Here is a 15400-nt window from a genome sequence, read left to right on the forward strand (position 1 = left end):
CAGAAGGGTAACGGTTGCTGGGAAGAAATAACTACAGAAAAACTGAAGAGGCAAGACATGACTAGAGCACAAAACCCTTCCTGATCCATCTCAGGCAGCTAGCGCTAAGGGAACAAATTCTCATTCCTGCATCAGTCTTGCAGCTTGATGCCTGAATAGCTCTGAAACAAGCCACAGACAGCAAACAATTCCAGTCACAAACACCCAGGCACAAATGTCTAGGTGGTTTGTCAGTGAGCAATTAAATCCTGTGCTGGATAAAAATGTTAAAAATGCATCACATTGTGGCTTTAAATAGTCTCTTGTTGGAGAACTTGGTCTCACTGCCAACTTGCACTTGGTTAAACTGTTTTTGCCACTGCTGGGATTCGCTGAATGTCCATCAGGCAGTTGCATCACACACTGAATAGTTTGGCATTACCTCATGCCTTAAGGGAAAAGCAGAAGAAAATGAACTAGCAGCCTGTTTTCTGTCTACTTATTTATTTACTTTGGTGAGGGGCTTTTTTATTTGCTTTTGTTTTGGGAGTATTTTTCTGTCCTTTTCCCTCCTAAGCTAAGGGTTACTTGAGTGCACAGCAATGAAAAAATGTGGTGAGGAAAGTACTTTGGGAAGGAGTGGGAATGTGGAAGGCAAAGGAGAGAAGGAAAAATGTGAGTCAAAGGATTAAATCCAAATTCCAGTCTGGGACTTTTTAACGAAGATGGAATACTGACTAGTTGAGCAAATTAAGGTTTTTCAAGGGGGTCTGGGGAAGTGATTGGTTTCTATCCAAGCAGAAAATGTCATTCTTCTCCATCGGTACCAGAGAAAATAAAGAGACAAAACACTCCCAACCCTGCTCTGAGAAATCTGAAAAGATGGGAGAACAGACAAGGACAAACAAGCAATTAAAAGGGAATTGCTTCTCTCTCCCCACCAAACCTTTTGTTTCTTCCCAAATGAAAGTGGAAAAAATTGATTAGGGGGTCAAAAGGAGGAAGAACCAAAGAACTGCATCACGTGCAGTGCCACGTGAAAACAGACACTGCTCCACCAGGGTGTGGGCAAAAACATGCTGCAGCAATGGGCTAAAGGCCTGCAGGGAGGGACAAAAACTCACTTCTCAACCTGTTTGGGTTGAGCTTCTTCCCATCTCTGAAGCTTACTTTGACAGTTACAGTTTCTCTGCCAAAGTCAACCATGACATGACTGAAAAATCAGAATATTCTAACCTGTGTTGTTATTGTCTCGTCAAGCCACTCCACCATCCCTCAGTGTGGTTTCCCAGGGGACAGCAAGCACACACAGGCCAGCAGCTGCTCAGATCTCCAGCTGGAGTCCCTGCCTGCACAGCAGGTCAGCAGAGGGGAAACGTGCCCTCATCTCTGTCACTGCAATAGCTACACACACATCCTAATCTGGCTTAACAGTGGAATAACTAATATCAGGCTGGAAAAGTGGATGAAAGGAATGCTCAGCATTTGTTACCTGCTGCCCTTCTGCCACACAGAGCTGCAGACAGCAACTTTGTCCACTTCTTCTGTAGGAGTCACACAGGAGCTTCCCTTGGAGCATAGCAGCTACACAGGAAAGTGTCCCATTAATTTTGCCCCCCAAGTATAAACTTTATTTTCTGCAGCAGTACAGTACTTTTATAGGAAGTGAAATCTTTGCAAGAAGTCTAGATTCCCTTCTATGCCAGTGGTCTGTAGCTTCAAAGGGTTCCATCTATCAGCTCTGGATGAAAATAATTCCCAATAATAAATTAATTCCCAAACACCCAAATTATCTGAGAATTCAGTACTCACTAAGACTGGAATATAAGGCTAGGAGAAAATTATGTTAATAGAAAGTTTTATATAGAAACAGCATTTGCTGCATTGGATCAGAGTGAACACCTCCCTAAGACAGCAGCCTCAACAATGGCCTCAGTAGCTAGACAGAGCACACAGATGTGTGATACTTCTCCCTTAAATTCCTCCATTCTCCAACTGTTTTCAGCCCAGAAACTTCTCAAGTCAGAGGCATTTTTATTGTTTGGTAACCCTGGCTGGATTTCTCCTTTCTGAACTTTTCCAGTCTTCCCTTGAACACAAGTCCAACTTTAGTCCCTACAAGGAGGCCCCAGTCTCTAACATGGAATGTCTTTCAGGAGCTATTTGAAAAAACAGGCAGTGATGGACATGATCACTTGGTGGTTTGCAGGGCCTGCAAAATTCTCAGCTCCTCTCTGTTAAAAACTGTGTTTAACACTCCACAGGTGGGGAAATCAGAACCATATCTCTGGCATATCCAAGCTGTCTCATAGGATGAGCTGTGACTGAGCAAAACTCAGCATCAGAGATCCCAGAGCATATTCCACAGAGCAGCTGGAATCCTTCTCCAGACACTTCCTAATTCCACCTTAGACTACAATATCCACCTGTGCAGAGCTTGGACAGTGATATCCACACAACCATGATAACTGTGAATCTGTCAGCAAAACAGTGTGAGAAATCATATCAACCCCACCAGATTTCTTGAGAAGCTTGAAGTTGGCACATTTGTAAGTGTTTCCTAGAGGTCTGCATATTTCCAAGGAAACCTGAGAGAAAGTATCACTGATTTGAAATGCAACCACTCAGAATTTTGATGAAAGTGAGAAATCTAAGACATTTTGTTAAGTTCCACTTCAATATTTCAAACTCATGTGTGACTGCAAAAATGAAGTGACAAATTCATTGTGAGAAACACACTGGTAACAAAAAGGGAAAAGCCAGATGAATTTCTGCAAAGTGTGAAGGCTGTTTTCAGCATGTCTCCTGTTGGACACACATAACCAAGAAAGCTTTCTACAGTAATTTAAACTGAGCCAGGAGACCCATGGCCAGCAGCAGAGCCTCATCCTTCTGACCCTTGTTTCACCACACTGTCTATACACTCTGGTGCTGGGGAGGTTTATCCTGGGAAACTCCCCAAGCATAAGGCATTAGTAACAAAAAAAGTTTAGAGGAGTTCTTGCACATGTAAAATGAGAATTCCTGTATATGTTAGACAAAATAAACACTTAAACAGTCCTAACCTCCTGCACATCAGAGAACGGGCTGAGCACTTGTTACCTCCAACTCAAACTTCCCTTGACAATGTTAGAAACTGTAATTTTTTTCTGTTTTATTCTTAACTAAAGCATTTTTACTTATATTTTCTATACATTTATGTATTTGAAATAATCACCCTTTACAGTACCAATTTATATAATTAAGTGATGTCATTATATACAAGTGGCATCATAATCCTCTTGCAAGTGCCATGTAGACAGACATTGCCCAGCAAGCTGAGGAGGGGCAGCAGTCAGTCTGCACTGGGATTTCATTTTGCCCTGCAAGCCTTCTGCTCAGAAGGGCCAGGCTCAGTAACCCAGAGGTCCTGGGTAACCCAGAACAACAATGCCTCACTCGTATGTCCCAGGCTTTGACTGGTGCCACAGCAACAGCTCAGTCTGGCTGGGATATTTCCATTATACTCTCAGGGCTAGAAAACAAACAAATTTGTACAACGCACACAAACAGTCTTTTCTAATCTCTTTTAATGGCACTCTGAAGACCAGACTGTCAATTGTCTGCTGTGTTCTCAACAATTTGCTAATGATAATTAAAGATGCTCAAAGTCTGCCAACTATTTCAGCACTCTATTTAACCAAGGAGATAAGGGTTCAGGAGGAAAGCAAATGAAATGAACTTGATCCAAGGAGGAGGTGTTACGTACAAAGGAACCCATAAGGGCATAAAGATAGCAAAGGCAGAGTAAAATGTTCTCTAATCTGCACAACAGATACACAGGGAGATGATGCCAAAACCCTGGAATGAGATTACAAAAGCAGGAGAGTAAGTGGATTCTTTTCCTTTCTTTCTAAAGGATTCCATCCCAGAGAAGTTGCTTAGACAACGGCAACCCCCCACCATGCGATCCATGCATGAAGGAAAACAAATCCATGCTGTAGTAACAGGAAGATCAAAACCTGGGTTGTGCTTGCTTTTTTGGGGTTTTTCCTTTGGCTGAGAGAAATTAAATACTCATTTCTGCAGAAAAGGACTATGTGGGCAGTGGGATATCAGGCATGCTGGCCCCAGAAAACAGGAAGAGAGAAAGAAGGGTGGGCACCTGTAACTGGAAGTACAGCTTTGGTTGCTCTGAAGTTCTGCTGAGTTAAGGGTCCTGTATAAATTTTCAATTCCAGAAAATCACTCTAGGCATTCAGCTGACTCATGCCACAACATTCACTTTATCACTAAAGCTGTGAATTCATCAACTTATCAAAAATAAGATCTACTGTAGCAAATTCCTACACGTGTGTCAACATGTGCAGCAGGTAAGCACACATCTGTCCCCTGGTGAGACTGAACTTGTTGCCTTACAGGAAATCTCTCCTTTCTGAAGGTCACCAACCCTTGCACAAGTTCCTCTGCCATGATCCAGTGTGATCACGTCTGCTCTCAACACTTGTACAGAATTTTATCAAATTCATACTTTCTGCAAGCCCCATGCATGCAAAATTGCAGCTATGGCCTTCTGGCACCCCTAAGCATTAGGCTCTTTGTACTTCTACTGGCTTATATTGCATCATGTTCTAAACCTGTTTACTCCCTGAGTGGGCCTGTGTTTGGAGCAGCAGAACAACTTCCCAACAGAAAATTAATAACATGGAGAAAACATTTGTACCAAAGGGCAGGAAGTCTGTTTTGGGAAGAATAGTCTTGCCTTATACCTGAAGGAGCTTTATTTGCCCACCTATTTTCTGAGAGCATCATATTCAATTCTGCCTCTTTCAGTAAGTGCCAATGACTTCAACAACATCCCCTTGGCAGGACTATGTTCCCTTTATGTGAGAAAAATAGTAATGGTTTTCCAGCAGATTGCCCTCCACATCATTCTCAACTAGAAACTCAGTGAAAACACTGTATTCCTTAATTCTTAAACCACACTTTTTCATCTCCAAATGACTGGGACTACAAACAAATAATCAGAGACCCTTATTAAATGTTAATTTTGAATCTGGCAATATCGATGCTCAATTAGCTCCTACTACTGGAACTAATTTCATGAAATACAGTCCTGCTAAGTTTCAGATAATTATATTTTCTAAAAAAATCAAATTTTTGTAGAAAACATGCAACAGTCAAAAGCAAAGAGAAGCCTACTGCCTGTAAATGTCTATTTCCAATGCAGCTCCACTTTTAGTGTCATTTATCTTCAAAATCTTTTAAATTCATAGTGCAAGTTAAAAACTCAGGAAGCATTTCATGTAAATATTTATAGGTTTGAAATCTTGCAGCATTATGTTCACAGGTTTTGATGTTAGCACTTTGGGGCTAAATTATCTTTATTTTACCCACACTTTCATGCTCCCAAACTCATGTGAAATAAGAGCCAATTTTCTACCAAAACACCAGTCACCTCAGATTCTTTCTGGCCTTGTGGCAATAACTCCAAAAGCAGGGGTGCCTCAGCACACAGCATTCCTTGCTCAGAACGTGTCTGACTTGAACCAAGCACTTGGCTCGGCAGTGACAAATCAGGACATAAGGTGGCATTATTGCCCTTCCTTAACTGTCTGGAGGGCCCCAGTCCAGATCTGCATGTGAACAGTGCTACAACATCGTTGTTTGGCATTCCAGAAACAGTACAAAACAATTTTAAAAGGCCCAGTGAGAAAATCAAGTCCGTACCAAGATGCATTCAGAATACCAGACACAGCCAAATCCTGATTGTTTCCTGCTTTAAATTTTCCCCAAATACTGTGTGTATAAACTGGCCTGACTGCAAAAAAGAAAAAAAAAAAAAGACTGTTAGGCTTTTAGTGCATTAACTATACAAGACTTCTGAAATAACATTTTAAAAGTCTGGACTTCATTTGTATCCTTGACTCAGTGCTCAGCTGTGATTGCCCACAGCAGGAACTCCCATCAAATTCATACAGATGCTTGGAATAAGAAATGAGAAAGTATCTGCAAAGGACACAGGAACATGGTCTGCAGGTTCATCTGTTTTTGGTTCACACAAAAAATTTAGGATTTGAAGCTATTTTTTTTGTAATTAAAGAGAGCTGATAGCTGTACATTTCATATAGAGGAATGAAACTACAGAACAGGGAACCAGCTTTTCCCTGGTCTTGTCCAACACTTGTGGTGTATTTGGATTGAGAAACATCTTTTTTGTCTGTTCAGTCCAACACAAGAATAGCATGAGACCAACATGTGAGCATGTTTCCAGTTCCAGGCATAAAGGACTTTTCATTCAATAGTTGGAAGCCACTATTCACAATGGAAAGAAGGGGAGGACTTGAAATAACACCAGCAGTTAAACACTGGAACTGTTTCACACACAATGGCACTGTCCCTCACACAGTGACACTGTCCTCTAGTACTTCAAAATCAGGGCAGGTGCCTTTTGGAAAAGGATATTTTAACCTCATACAAAACCCCAGTGTAGAGAGAACTAAGAGAACTGACAGAGCTATATGGTGTCAGAGGCAAGGTGGTCCCTTTTGGGTTTTGAGCTCTGCAAACACTTGATTCTACAAAACCTAATTCATTGCAATATCCCCAGATATTCATTCATTTCTCCTAACAAAATACACTCATGCCTGTTTTTTTTATTATGCATCTAGCAGGAAACTCACCAATGTCAGGTCCATGTCTGTATGAATAGAGATTTAAAGATGAAAAGCTCTGCAGGTGAAACACAGACTGTCACAGTTCTCCTCTGCAAATCTCATGCCACTTTAACACTGAGACATGGGGGCCACAAATAAGCAAAGGTGGGAAGCATCCAGTGAAAATCCATCAGAAACTCAAGACAGCTCTGAGGATTTGTTTGTACTTGGTTACTGTGGCAGTGGCAGTTGGGGCGAGCTCCAATTACATCTGACTCATTGAAAAGGAGCTCATCACAGTCCAAGAGATGCCAAGCACAAAGGTGCTTATTTAAATTTGTCTGTCTCTGCTTCCATTAATCATGACCTCCTGACAACTTCTGGACCCCACTTTGCTCTTCCCCCATCCTGCTGCAGCCCTGAAGGGCCTCTTTTATCAGGCCCATTGAGGCAGCAGCACAATCTCCATGAGAGCTCCCAGTGTGGCACTGGCTTGCTGTCAGACTGGCTCCAGTGCATTTCTTTCCAGCACTAAGAGTTCCCTGACATGGTTATTAATCATGGCCTCACTGACAGGGCACTGAACTGTCTGGAGATGAAACTTCATATTCCCATCCAGGGCTCCCCAGGTAGGACATGGAATTTGTTTCATCTTTGTATAATCAAGAAATAGAGCACTAGGGGAGTGAATTAACCCCAACTTCAGGTTCATAAAGGTGTCCCTGCTCTGTTTAATTAAATCTGTCTTAAAACCTCCTAATCCCAAACTAAAGACTTAATAATGTTCAGGAACCTCTTTTTCCTTACAATATATTGGTATAAACTGCTGACAACTTAATATTGAAATAAACATGCTGCTCCTGTACTTGACCTGGCCAGTGCAAAGACCAAAACCCACATGTCTAAGGCCAGCTTCTCCCAGAATGGTGAGAGGACGGTGCACCACAGATGTTAGGTATGTAAAAATCTCTTAATTTAATGCTACAAAATGTCAAAGCCTGGGAAGAACATTTAAAAGATCAAAATAAAGAACATTAATCAAAGCAGGAGCAGAGTGTAAAGGTTTGATTTTCTCTCTGAACAGGCAGAACCCTGTCCTTTTAGAGTGAGGATTGCCAAACCCTTACCCATGAGTTTGGGGTATTACACTTTCCATTGAGAGAGTTTTGAGGCACCAAACATCACTCCGGGCCTGTTTCATAGTGGTTACAGAGAAGAACTGCTCAAGCTCTCCAGATGTGGTGGCAAATCTGGTTTTGTAGTTCCTTCTTTAAAAAAAGCGAAGAACATTTGTTTCAGATTGTTATTAGCAAAATTCAGACCTAGATCAGAGCTTTCTTCCCTACAATAAAAAACAGGTAGTTGGATTTGGAATTTTGGTACCAGCAATGAAGTATCCTGCAATATTGATCTCAACATCCGTTTAGTCTCAAGAGGTAGAAAGCCATAATCAAGAGGTAGAAAACCAACATTTTAGAAGACAGCTTGTGGAAAGCAGAGTGACTCTACATGAGATCTTTAAGGAGGCAACCACAACAAGAGAAAAACAATGTGGTTTAGCATTGGAGAAGAAAACCAGCAGGAATAAAGCAGAGATGTACAGAGGCAGCAATGCAGGCTGTAAGGAAAGCCACTCCATGCCCACAGTGATGTATGGGAGGCAGACCTATTCATAGCTCTCCATCCCAAATCCATCCAGGTCCATTTGAGGAGGGGTTTGACTTGTAGGGCTTCTCCCTTCCTGAGATGTCCTTGTGCCTCAGAGACAGAGGACAGGGAGAAACGAAGACCTGGACACAGCAAACACTGCATCCCAACAGAACACGGAGCAAATGGAAAGGTTTCCACTCTCTCTCTCCCTAAGAGGATTATGTCAGCAGGGCCTGGCTGGCGTCTGCAGCAGAGCTCAGCGCCAGGGTCCAGGGCAGCCAGCCCTACCCTCCTGCCCAAGGTTTTCATTAAGACTTTGGTTCCCTGTTGCTCACATGGCGGCTTGCACGTGCTCCCTAAATATCCTCCATCCACCTCCAAGGTATTTGCTAATATAGAAATCTCTTCCTCCCCTTTTGCCCCCTCCTCCCAAGGACCTGGGGCCACAGCACAAATCACCATCCTGCTGAGAAATTTTCATTACACAAGGATGGGACAGAGGACTCAAGATGAATGGGTATTACCAGAGAGGCAAGGACCTTATAACTGTACATGGTGTCTGCTCCTCTGAGCCTGCATCAGTTAGATGAGGGTGCACATCAACCCTGCAGAGCACAGCAAACAGCAACAACCCCTTCTGCTCATGCACTGCCCTGCAGGGAATAACCAAAGGAGTTCCTGCTCCTGGCCAGCTCCGGGTGCTCTGCTCTGGCTGCAGAGCCACACCATGGGCTGGCACCTTGGACTTCCCTCATTGATGAAGGGGCATTTCAAACCTTAGAAGTAAGTAAAAATCCTGAAGTCGCCAAAGACAGACCCTTGTAACTTCTCTTTTCCAACCTGCCTTGCCCTGAGGCCTGCCTCTGCCCTGTGTCCCCAGCCAGAACAGATCCAAGGGGGTGAGATCCAATAGGCAAGTCAAAGGACAGTCCCAGCCATTTCAAATAACGCCACAAATCTTCAATCTGGTTTTGAGATGAAAATGAGGGATTTTCACCACTAAGCTCAGGGGAGAAAAGCCAGGATTGTTGTGGTCAGTCACACCGTTAAATACACCCAGCTGGAAAGAATGACATTGTGTCACAGAACCTGCATATGAGGATGGGTTTTCGCAGATATTTAGCTCCCCAGCATCCCAGTAATAAGGGATAGCTCTGCCTGTCCTCAGGTGACGCTTCCAGAAGAATCAATCAATGAATCTTCATGGAAACCAGCTCATCCCTTTCATCTCATTTCTGTTACCAACTTGAACAAAATCAGAAGACTTGCCTCTGATTGTACAGATAAATTAAAGGCAGTTCCATTTACAAAACACAGCATATAAAATTGCATATATTCCGTCAGAATAATCAGCACATGTCAAAAATCACTTATAAATCCCATTTGTTTGAAAGCATGGATTCTGGCTTCAAATTTATGGTTCTGAAGTAGCAACTACAGCTCGAGGCAGGAACCAAAGCATCAGACAAGTCAAATGCACCATCTAATGTGGAACTACCAAACTTTTTTCAGTATTTCTCACACATGATAGCTGCCTCTACAGATGTTCAGTATGAAAGCAAAAAGGTGACCATAAGCTGGGATATTTGGAAAGAAATTTTTTTTTCTAAAAACAAATAATAGAAGTTTTTTTATTAACACCTCTCAATCATTTGGAAAATAAGAACTACCTTTACTTGAGCATCTTTCCTTTCAATCTATACCAATTTTCATTCTGTCACTGGAGAGGTCACACTTAGTTCCTTTTTAATTTGAGAAGGCTTGTTTTTTCCTTCTTTCCAAAGACAGAAATTTGGAGAAACCAAAAACCTTTTATTTTTGAGGAGGGATGAGCCTGTAAAGTGTTGGATCAGGTCCAATAAGTCACCTTTGAATTTCTATGGCGATACACATGGAAAAGTCAAAGAGACTAAAAATATTCATGTTTTGTATTTAAGTCACTGAAAATTGAAGAAAATCTATTTCCATTTTAAAGTTTATATTATATTTTATTTTTCATTTGATTCTTCTTAAAGCTTTAAATTCCTTTTTCACCAAAATATTCCAAGAATGAGCCCCTCCAGAAGCATTTAGGAAACTACATATTTGTAAATACAGAGTGCTGGAACTGTGACAGCAGTTTCACCAATTATATAATTCAGTGGGCTACCTGAATTCCTCCTCTTTCCATAACCATTTAGGCCTTTAGCAAACAAATATAAAGACTGTATAAGCTAATGCCTGCAATCTAAGATGCAAAGCAAGTCTTAACTCGAGGTTTAAATTAAGGATCCAACTTTTAGCAAAAACCCAAATATCCAATCAACAGCTATAAAGATGATAATCTGACATATTTATAGGGATCAGGTTACCTGTACATGAACACACACACTGCAGATAAAGGTACGGTACAAACTACTAATATAAAACGTAATTCACAAGTGATTGGCTGCAGCATGCCTGTAACCCAAGTCTTAAACATAATAGAGTCTCAGTGACGCAAGGGATTGGTGAGGTGGTTTAAGGCAGTTCCCCTTGCATCTCAGATGGGCAGCATGTTTTCCAGAGCATAGACTAATGGTGCCATCTCTTTGGAATGTCCCAGGAGGCAAGAAGCCCAAGCAGAGCCAGTCAGGACAGCCTGGACAGGAGCCGTAGGCACCACAGGTCCAGGCACAGGGCTGGGGCAGAGCACACCACTGGCAATCATTAATGCTGGCTTTGAGCACTGCTGAGACTCAGCCCTGAGCATCCTGGCACCCTACATCTAAGACCCAGACAGGAAATAATGCTTAGAAAGGCCATCCTCAAGTCAGCTCGCGGCACTGAAGGGTTCAGCTTTCTGATAAAATCTTTGTGTTTCTGGCCCTTCATGCATTCCTCCCCAAATATGTATCTTGCAAAGTCAGTGGAGAAATCACCTTGAAATGTGGTCTGCCAGTCTAAAAACATTTAAGAAATGACCACAAGAGCCATTACTAACTAAAGCCAACCAAAACATATGGTTAGCTGTGTGCAATATATGCACAGTGCCTATGTCCAATTCCATTGTATTGTAAGCAAGTACCTGTGCCATAAGGGAAAGTCACCAGGATGAACCTGCATCATGCTCAGCACTAGATCCTGCTTTATATGCACAGATCCCAGTGCAAAGGCAGATGGAGGGGCCAATTGTGTTAAACCCAGGTGATTAGGTCACAGGTTTGCAGTTTTATGTTTTCTTTATCAGCAAAGTGTCCATTAACTTTACTGAGAGCAGAAAGCAAAAGGAGAGGAATTTGTGAAGTTGGTAGCCCATATGGCTGGTGGGGAGTTAATCTGTGCCTAAGCAGCAGGTCGCATGAGCCAGGCTGTCTGTTGGGGTTGTTAGTAACCTAGGGGCAGATCATGGAGCAGCAGGGAACAGGATAAACTCAGCCTACAAATACAGTCAGGAATGTGGCAGGAAATTATTTCTGAAAACATACTCTGAAGCATAATAGCAATGATCAGACGGTCAGGCTGTGTGTATGAAATCTATCTGGACTCAGGGCACACAACAGGAGTGCACACAAGGGTGTGAAAGCAGATTGGGTGGATACTCCTGTGTCCATATATGCATGTTAAAAACATATACTCTGGTGTGTCTGCACTTATTCTCTGAGCAGGGTTTATCTAGACAAACACTGCTTCCCCTACCATTATAAGCAAAGGAGAAGTTATTTGCTTATGTTTCCTGCAAACCATCTGCCACACAACTTTATAAAATTATTCATTATGCCAATAATAAAAAACAAAGGACAGAATTAGCAGAAATTGAAAGGTTCAAGGAAAAGAATTTTTTTAAAGGAAAGAAGTCATGAGGCAAGCCTCAGCTCATAAGAACAGCACAAGACAAAGGCTTTGCACCCCAAGTACAGACTGTGACACTGGGCAGGGAGCAACATGACAGAAAACCAAGAACCAGGTGGCACCAATGGACACAGACTGAGGCAACATGGAGGAGGTCTGCAGGTCTACACCAAAAGAAGCAGGAAATCTAATTAAATTTTTAATTTAATTTTTAAAATGTCACGCAATAAGAATTTTGATGCTCTAAGCTTTTTCACCATTCAAGACAACAATAAGACAGCAAACAATTGTCTAGGCTGGAGCACTTTATTTTTAACCATTTTTTTTTATCTGGGCACGACCCCAGATAATGTTGACTCTCCAGCTACTGCAAACTTTAGGATAAGAAATACTACCTATTGGACAGTTTAAGCAACATGACACCACACAGCTGGGCAGTCTGCCCTCATGTTGAGGAGAAATGGTAAATGAAAATCAAATAATCTTTGTGAAAATGTAGGTTTAACAGCACCAATGGACCATTTAGCTCTACAGCCTGTCTTCGGCTGTGGCTAGCAGAGGTTGTCTAAGAAAGTGTGCAAGAGCAGGGCACTGCTTCAGCCATATACTCATCTACTTATGAGGCATTTCAAGCTCAGGAACTTCTAGAAGCATTATCTTTGTATTTACTACTAGTGATCAGTGCACTAGCAGGATTTTATTTTAGCCTCAGCAAAAAGCAGCCCTCTTTACTGACCATAACAAATTGCAAGGCAGTTCAACTCAGAGGGAGAGACTCAAAACCTCCCGTCACAAGTGAGAGCTATTCTTCCCCAAACTTAAGCACCAGAACAAATCAAACATGACAGATGTCATTTGTATTACATATTAGGGCACTACAGGAAAGCCAGGGCCCACCAGCAATGTGTGCTTTATACAAAGCCCCAGCACAGACTGCATAGTTAAAAGAAGAGAAGGCAAGCAATACAAAATTATTTTTATGCAATGACTGATATTCTTTGAGACCATTTGGAAACAATTTTTTTCTGAAAATAGCAAAATGTCAAAAAGTGAGTGAAAAAGAGGATTGCTTTTTTAAATAGGAAAGCTGCACCTTGTCTCAGGTAAACACTAGAATGCTATTTAGGTCCATGTACAAAGTCAGACATCAGGAAAGTTTTAACAGAAATTATATTTCTCTAGATTAATGCCTGTTCTCCAAAACTGTAGGATGACAGCAAAAATGACAGAGAAGAGTTTATCTTGGGAATACAGGTGAGCTTTGGAGGGGTATAAGATGTAAACCAAACCTTAAAGGGAAGAACAGGTCAACCTAATGTGAAAAAAAGTCTTAAGAGAGGTTCTCCCATGACCTTTAGTCAGAAACTGACAGTATTTTGCATCCAGCAAATAGGAGAAATTGAGAGTCAATGGCTGGGCAGAAACACTGCATGCTGCTCTCTGGATCGTCTCCGTACCTGCCCACCAAGTTTCAGAGGTGTTGTCCAAGCACAGAAAGACCCTCTCATGCATTTCACTTGATCTCAGCCACCTCTCCTCTCTTAAGTCCTGCTTAGTGTTAAAGAAACTTATCACAGACTCCTAGAGAAACATGCAAGACCTCAGTCTTTAGTGGAAGAATGGAGTAGATCTGAGCATTCCTTGAACCTCAGCAACTGCAGGGCAACCCCATGTCCTTCACTGGCTCTGCACACACTGCCAGCCCTGTCCCAAAGACCAGCAGCACTAGGGATGCAAATCTCCTGAGCAGAGCACCTCTGGAGCTAATTAGCACACTTACACATGAGCTGAAGGTGAACACTAATCCTTTTCCTCTTCCTTAACCATCAGACTCTATCATGGTCACACAGGTAATTGTCCAAAAAGACTCTGTGTTAAGCATCATCTGAATTTCAAGATGCATATGGGATTCAAAGCAAATAAACTGATGCTGAATATTCTTTCCCTCAAAAGGGTTTTTCCATTAGTCTCCAAGTTCTGTTTTTCTGCCTTTCTTCAAGTTCAGATATTCTACATATATTTGTTCCTACACACACCTCTCTAGCTCTTTATCTTTAATCCCACAACCTTCTCCACTTCTATCCTGGACCTGAAGTGTGACCTCAAAGATTCCAGCTGTCACAGATCACAAATACTGACATACTGGTCTTGAATTCAAAGTGAGATTTCTTCCAATACTTCAGTTCATATATGAAAAAAATCCTTCCTTACTGCATTTGCTTCTCTCCTTTAACCATCAGGCCTTGCAACAGGTCAAAATATTTCTCTGCACTGAGAACCACTTGTTTCAGGTGAGCAAGGAAGAAAAAAGGAGGTTCATCTCTTCAGAGGCTGGTAGGAGCTGCCTGTTGGTCCTGGCACTCAGTGTGGGGGCAGAGTTTCCCCTTGTATATAAGTTACTTCATGAGGTATCTCAGCTTACCAGCTATTACTGACCAAAGAAAGACAGCACTGAGATCCCAAAACCTCCATACTGACTGTACAGCTCCCATCTCTGATGGGCTGAGGGTGCTTTGCACTGCTCAGTTCTTTAAAAGGCAAATTGAAAACTGTCAAGTTAATGGGGAGGTTTTGTGTGTGTTAATTATAGAACACAAACCCTCATTGTCTCTGTCCAAGGCTGGGTCACACTCTTGTTACAAAGCTTTTGTAACTCTACTAATGCCTTTAATATAAGCTCCTATTAATTGTATAGTCAATTCTTAAGCCCAGGCTACTGGGTTGCAGCAGCCAGGCAGCTGACTATAATTACAATGTGCTTATAGTGTGCTTGACCTGCATTTATAAAGCATGTTAATTCTCATGATTCTGTTTTAATTTGGTGCAGGATTGACAGCCTTTTGGTTTTACTCCACAGATCAGATCTAGCAGAAGCAGCAGCCAGGTGAATATGCCAGGCTGTCCACGTGGAAGGACGTGATACAGCACTTCATCCTCCCTTGGTAACTGGAACCACACTGTCCCTACAGCTCTCTGCAAGTTGTTTTTTGTTTTGGTTTTTTTTCTTGCACATCCTGGCTCATTAGAAACCTTTATCTCCAAAACAGCCACCCTTCTAAAAGGCACAAGTGGGAGACCAGGGTAAACAGGAGCTGCTGTGAATGTCACCACTAGTAAGGGATCCACAGCCTTCAAAAGAAGAGTTTCCCTATCCATGAAGGCCCCAGTTCCAGGCCACTATGCAATATTTAAGCAATTTTGCAAACCAAATTTTTTTCCTCAATCATTTCAGACCAGGTCTGGACACTACAGGTGAAAGCAGAGCAGGGGAAACACTGCTTTGTCCATTTGCTTTTTTGTCTATAAAGAAAACCTCAGAGAAGCCC

At 42.0% G+C, this 15400-nt stretch overlaps 1 protein-coding gene across 3 annotated transcripts in view; it reads right to left on the reverse strand.

Annotated features, from left to right (window-relative positions):
• The window catches only part of OSTN (osteocrin), an 80485-nt gene that overhangs the window by 51100 nt on the left and 13985 nt on the right, over positions 1 to 15400 (reverse strand). Inside the window, exon 1 of one of the 3 annotated variants that reach the window (XM_014265469.3) lies at positions 6642 to 6832. The exons of 1 other annotated variant lie outside the window; for it this stretch is intronic. In XM_014265469.3, coding sequence (XP_014120944.1) covers positions 6642 to 6656 — 15 coding nt within the window. In that variant the 5' untranslated portion in view covers positions 6657 to 6832. Of the gene's footprint in view, positions 1 to 1215; positions 1267 to 6641; positions 6833 to 15400 lie in introns of those variants that run through there. One more of the 3 variants, XM_074547212.1, reaches the window with a different exon arrangement.

The sequence above is a fragment of the Zonotrichia albicollis genome, chromosome 9 (assembly GCF_047830755.1).
Source record: "Zonotrichia albicollis isolate bZonAlb1 chromosome 9, bZonAlb1.hap1, whole genome shotgun sequence".
In the NCBI taxonomy this organism is placed as follows: Eukaryota; Metazoa; Chordata; class Aves; order Passeriformes; family Passerellidae; genus Zonotrichia; species Zonotrichia albicollis.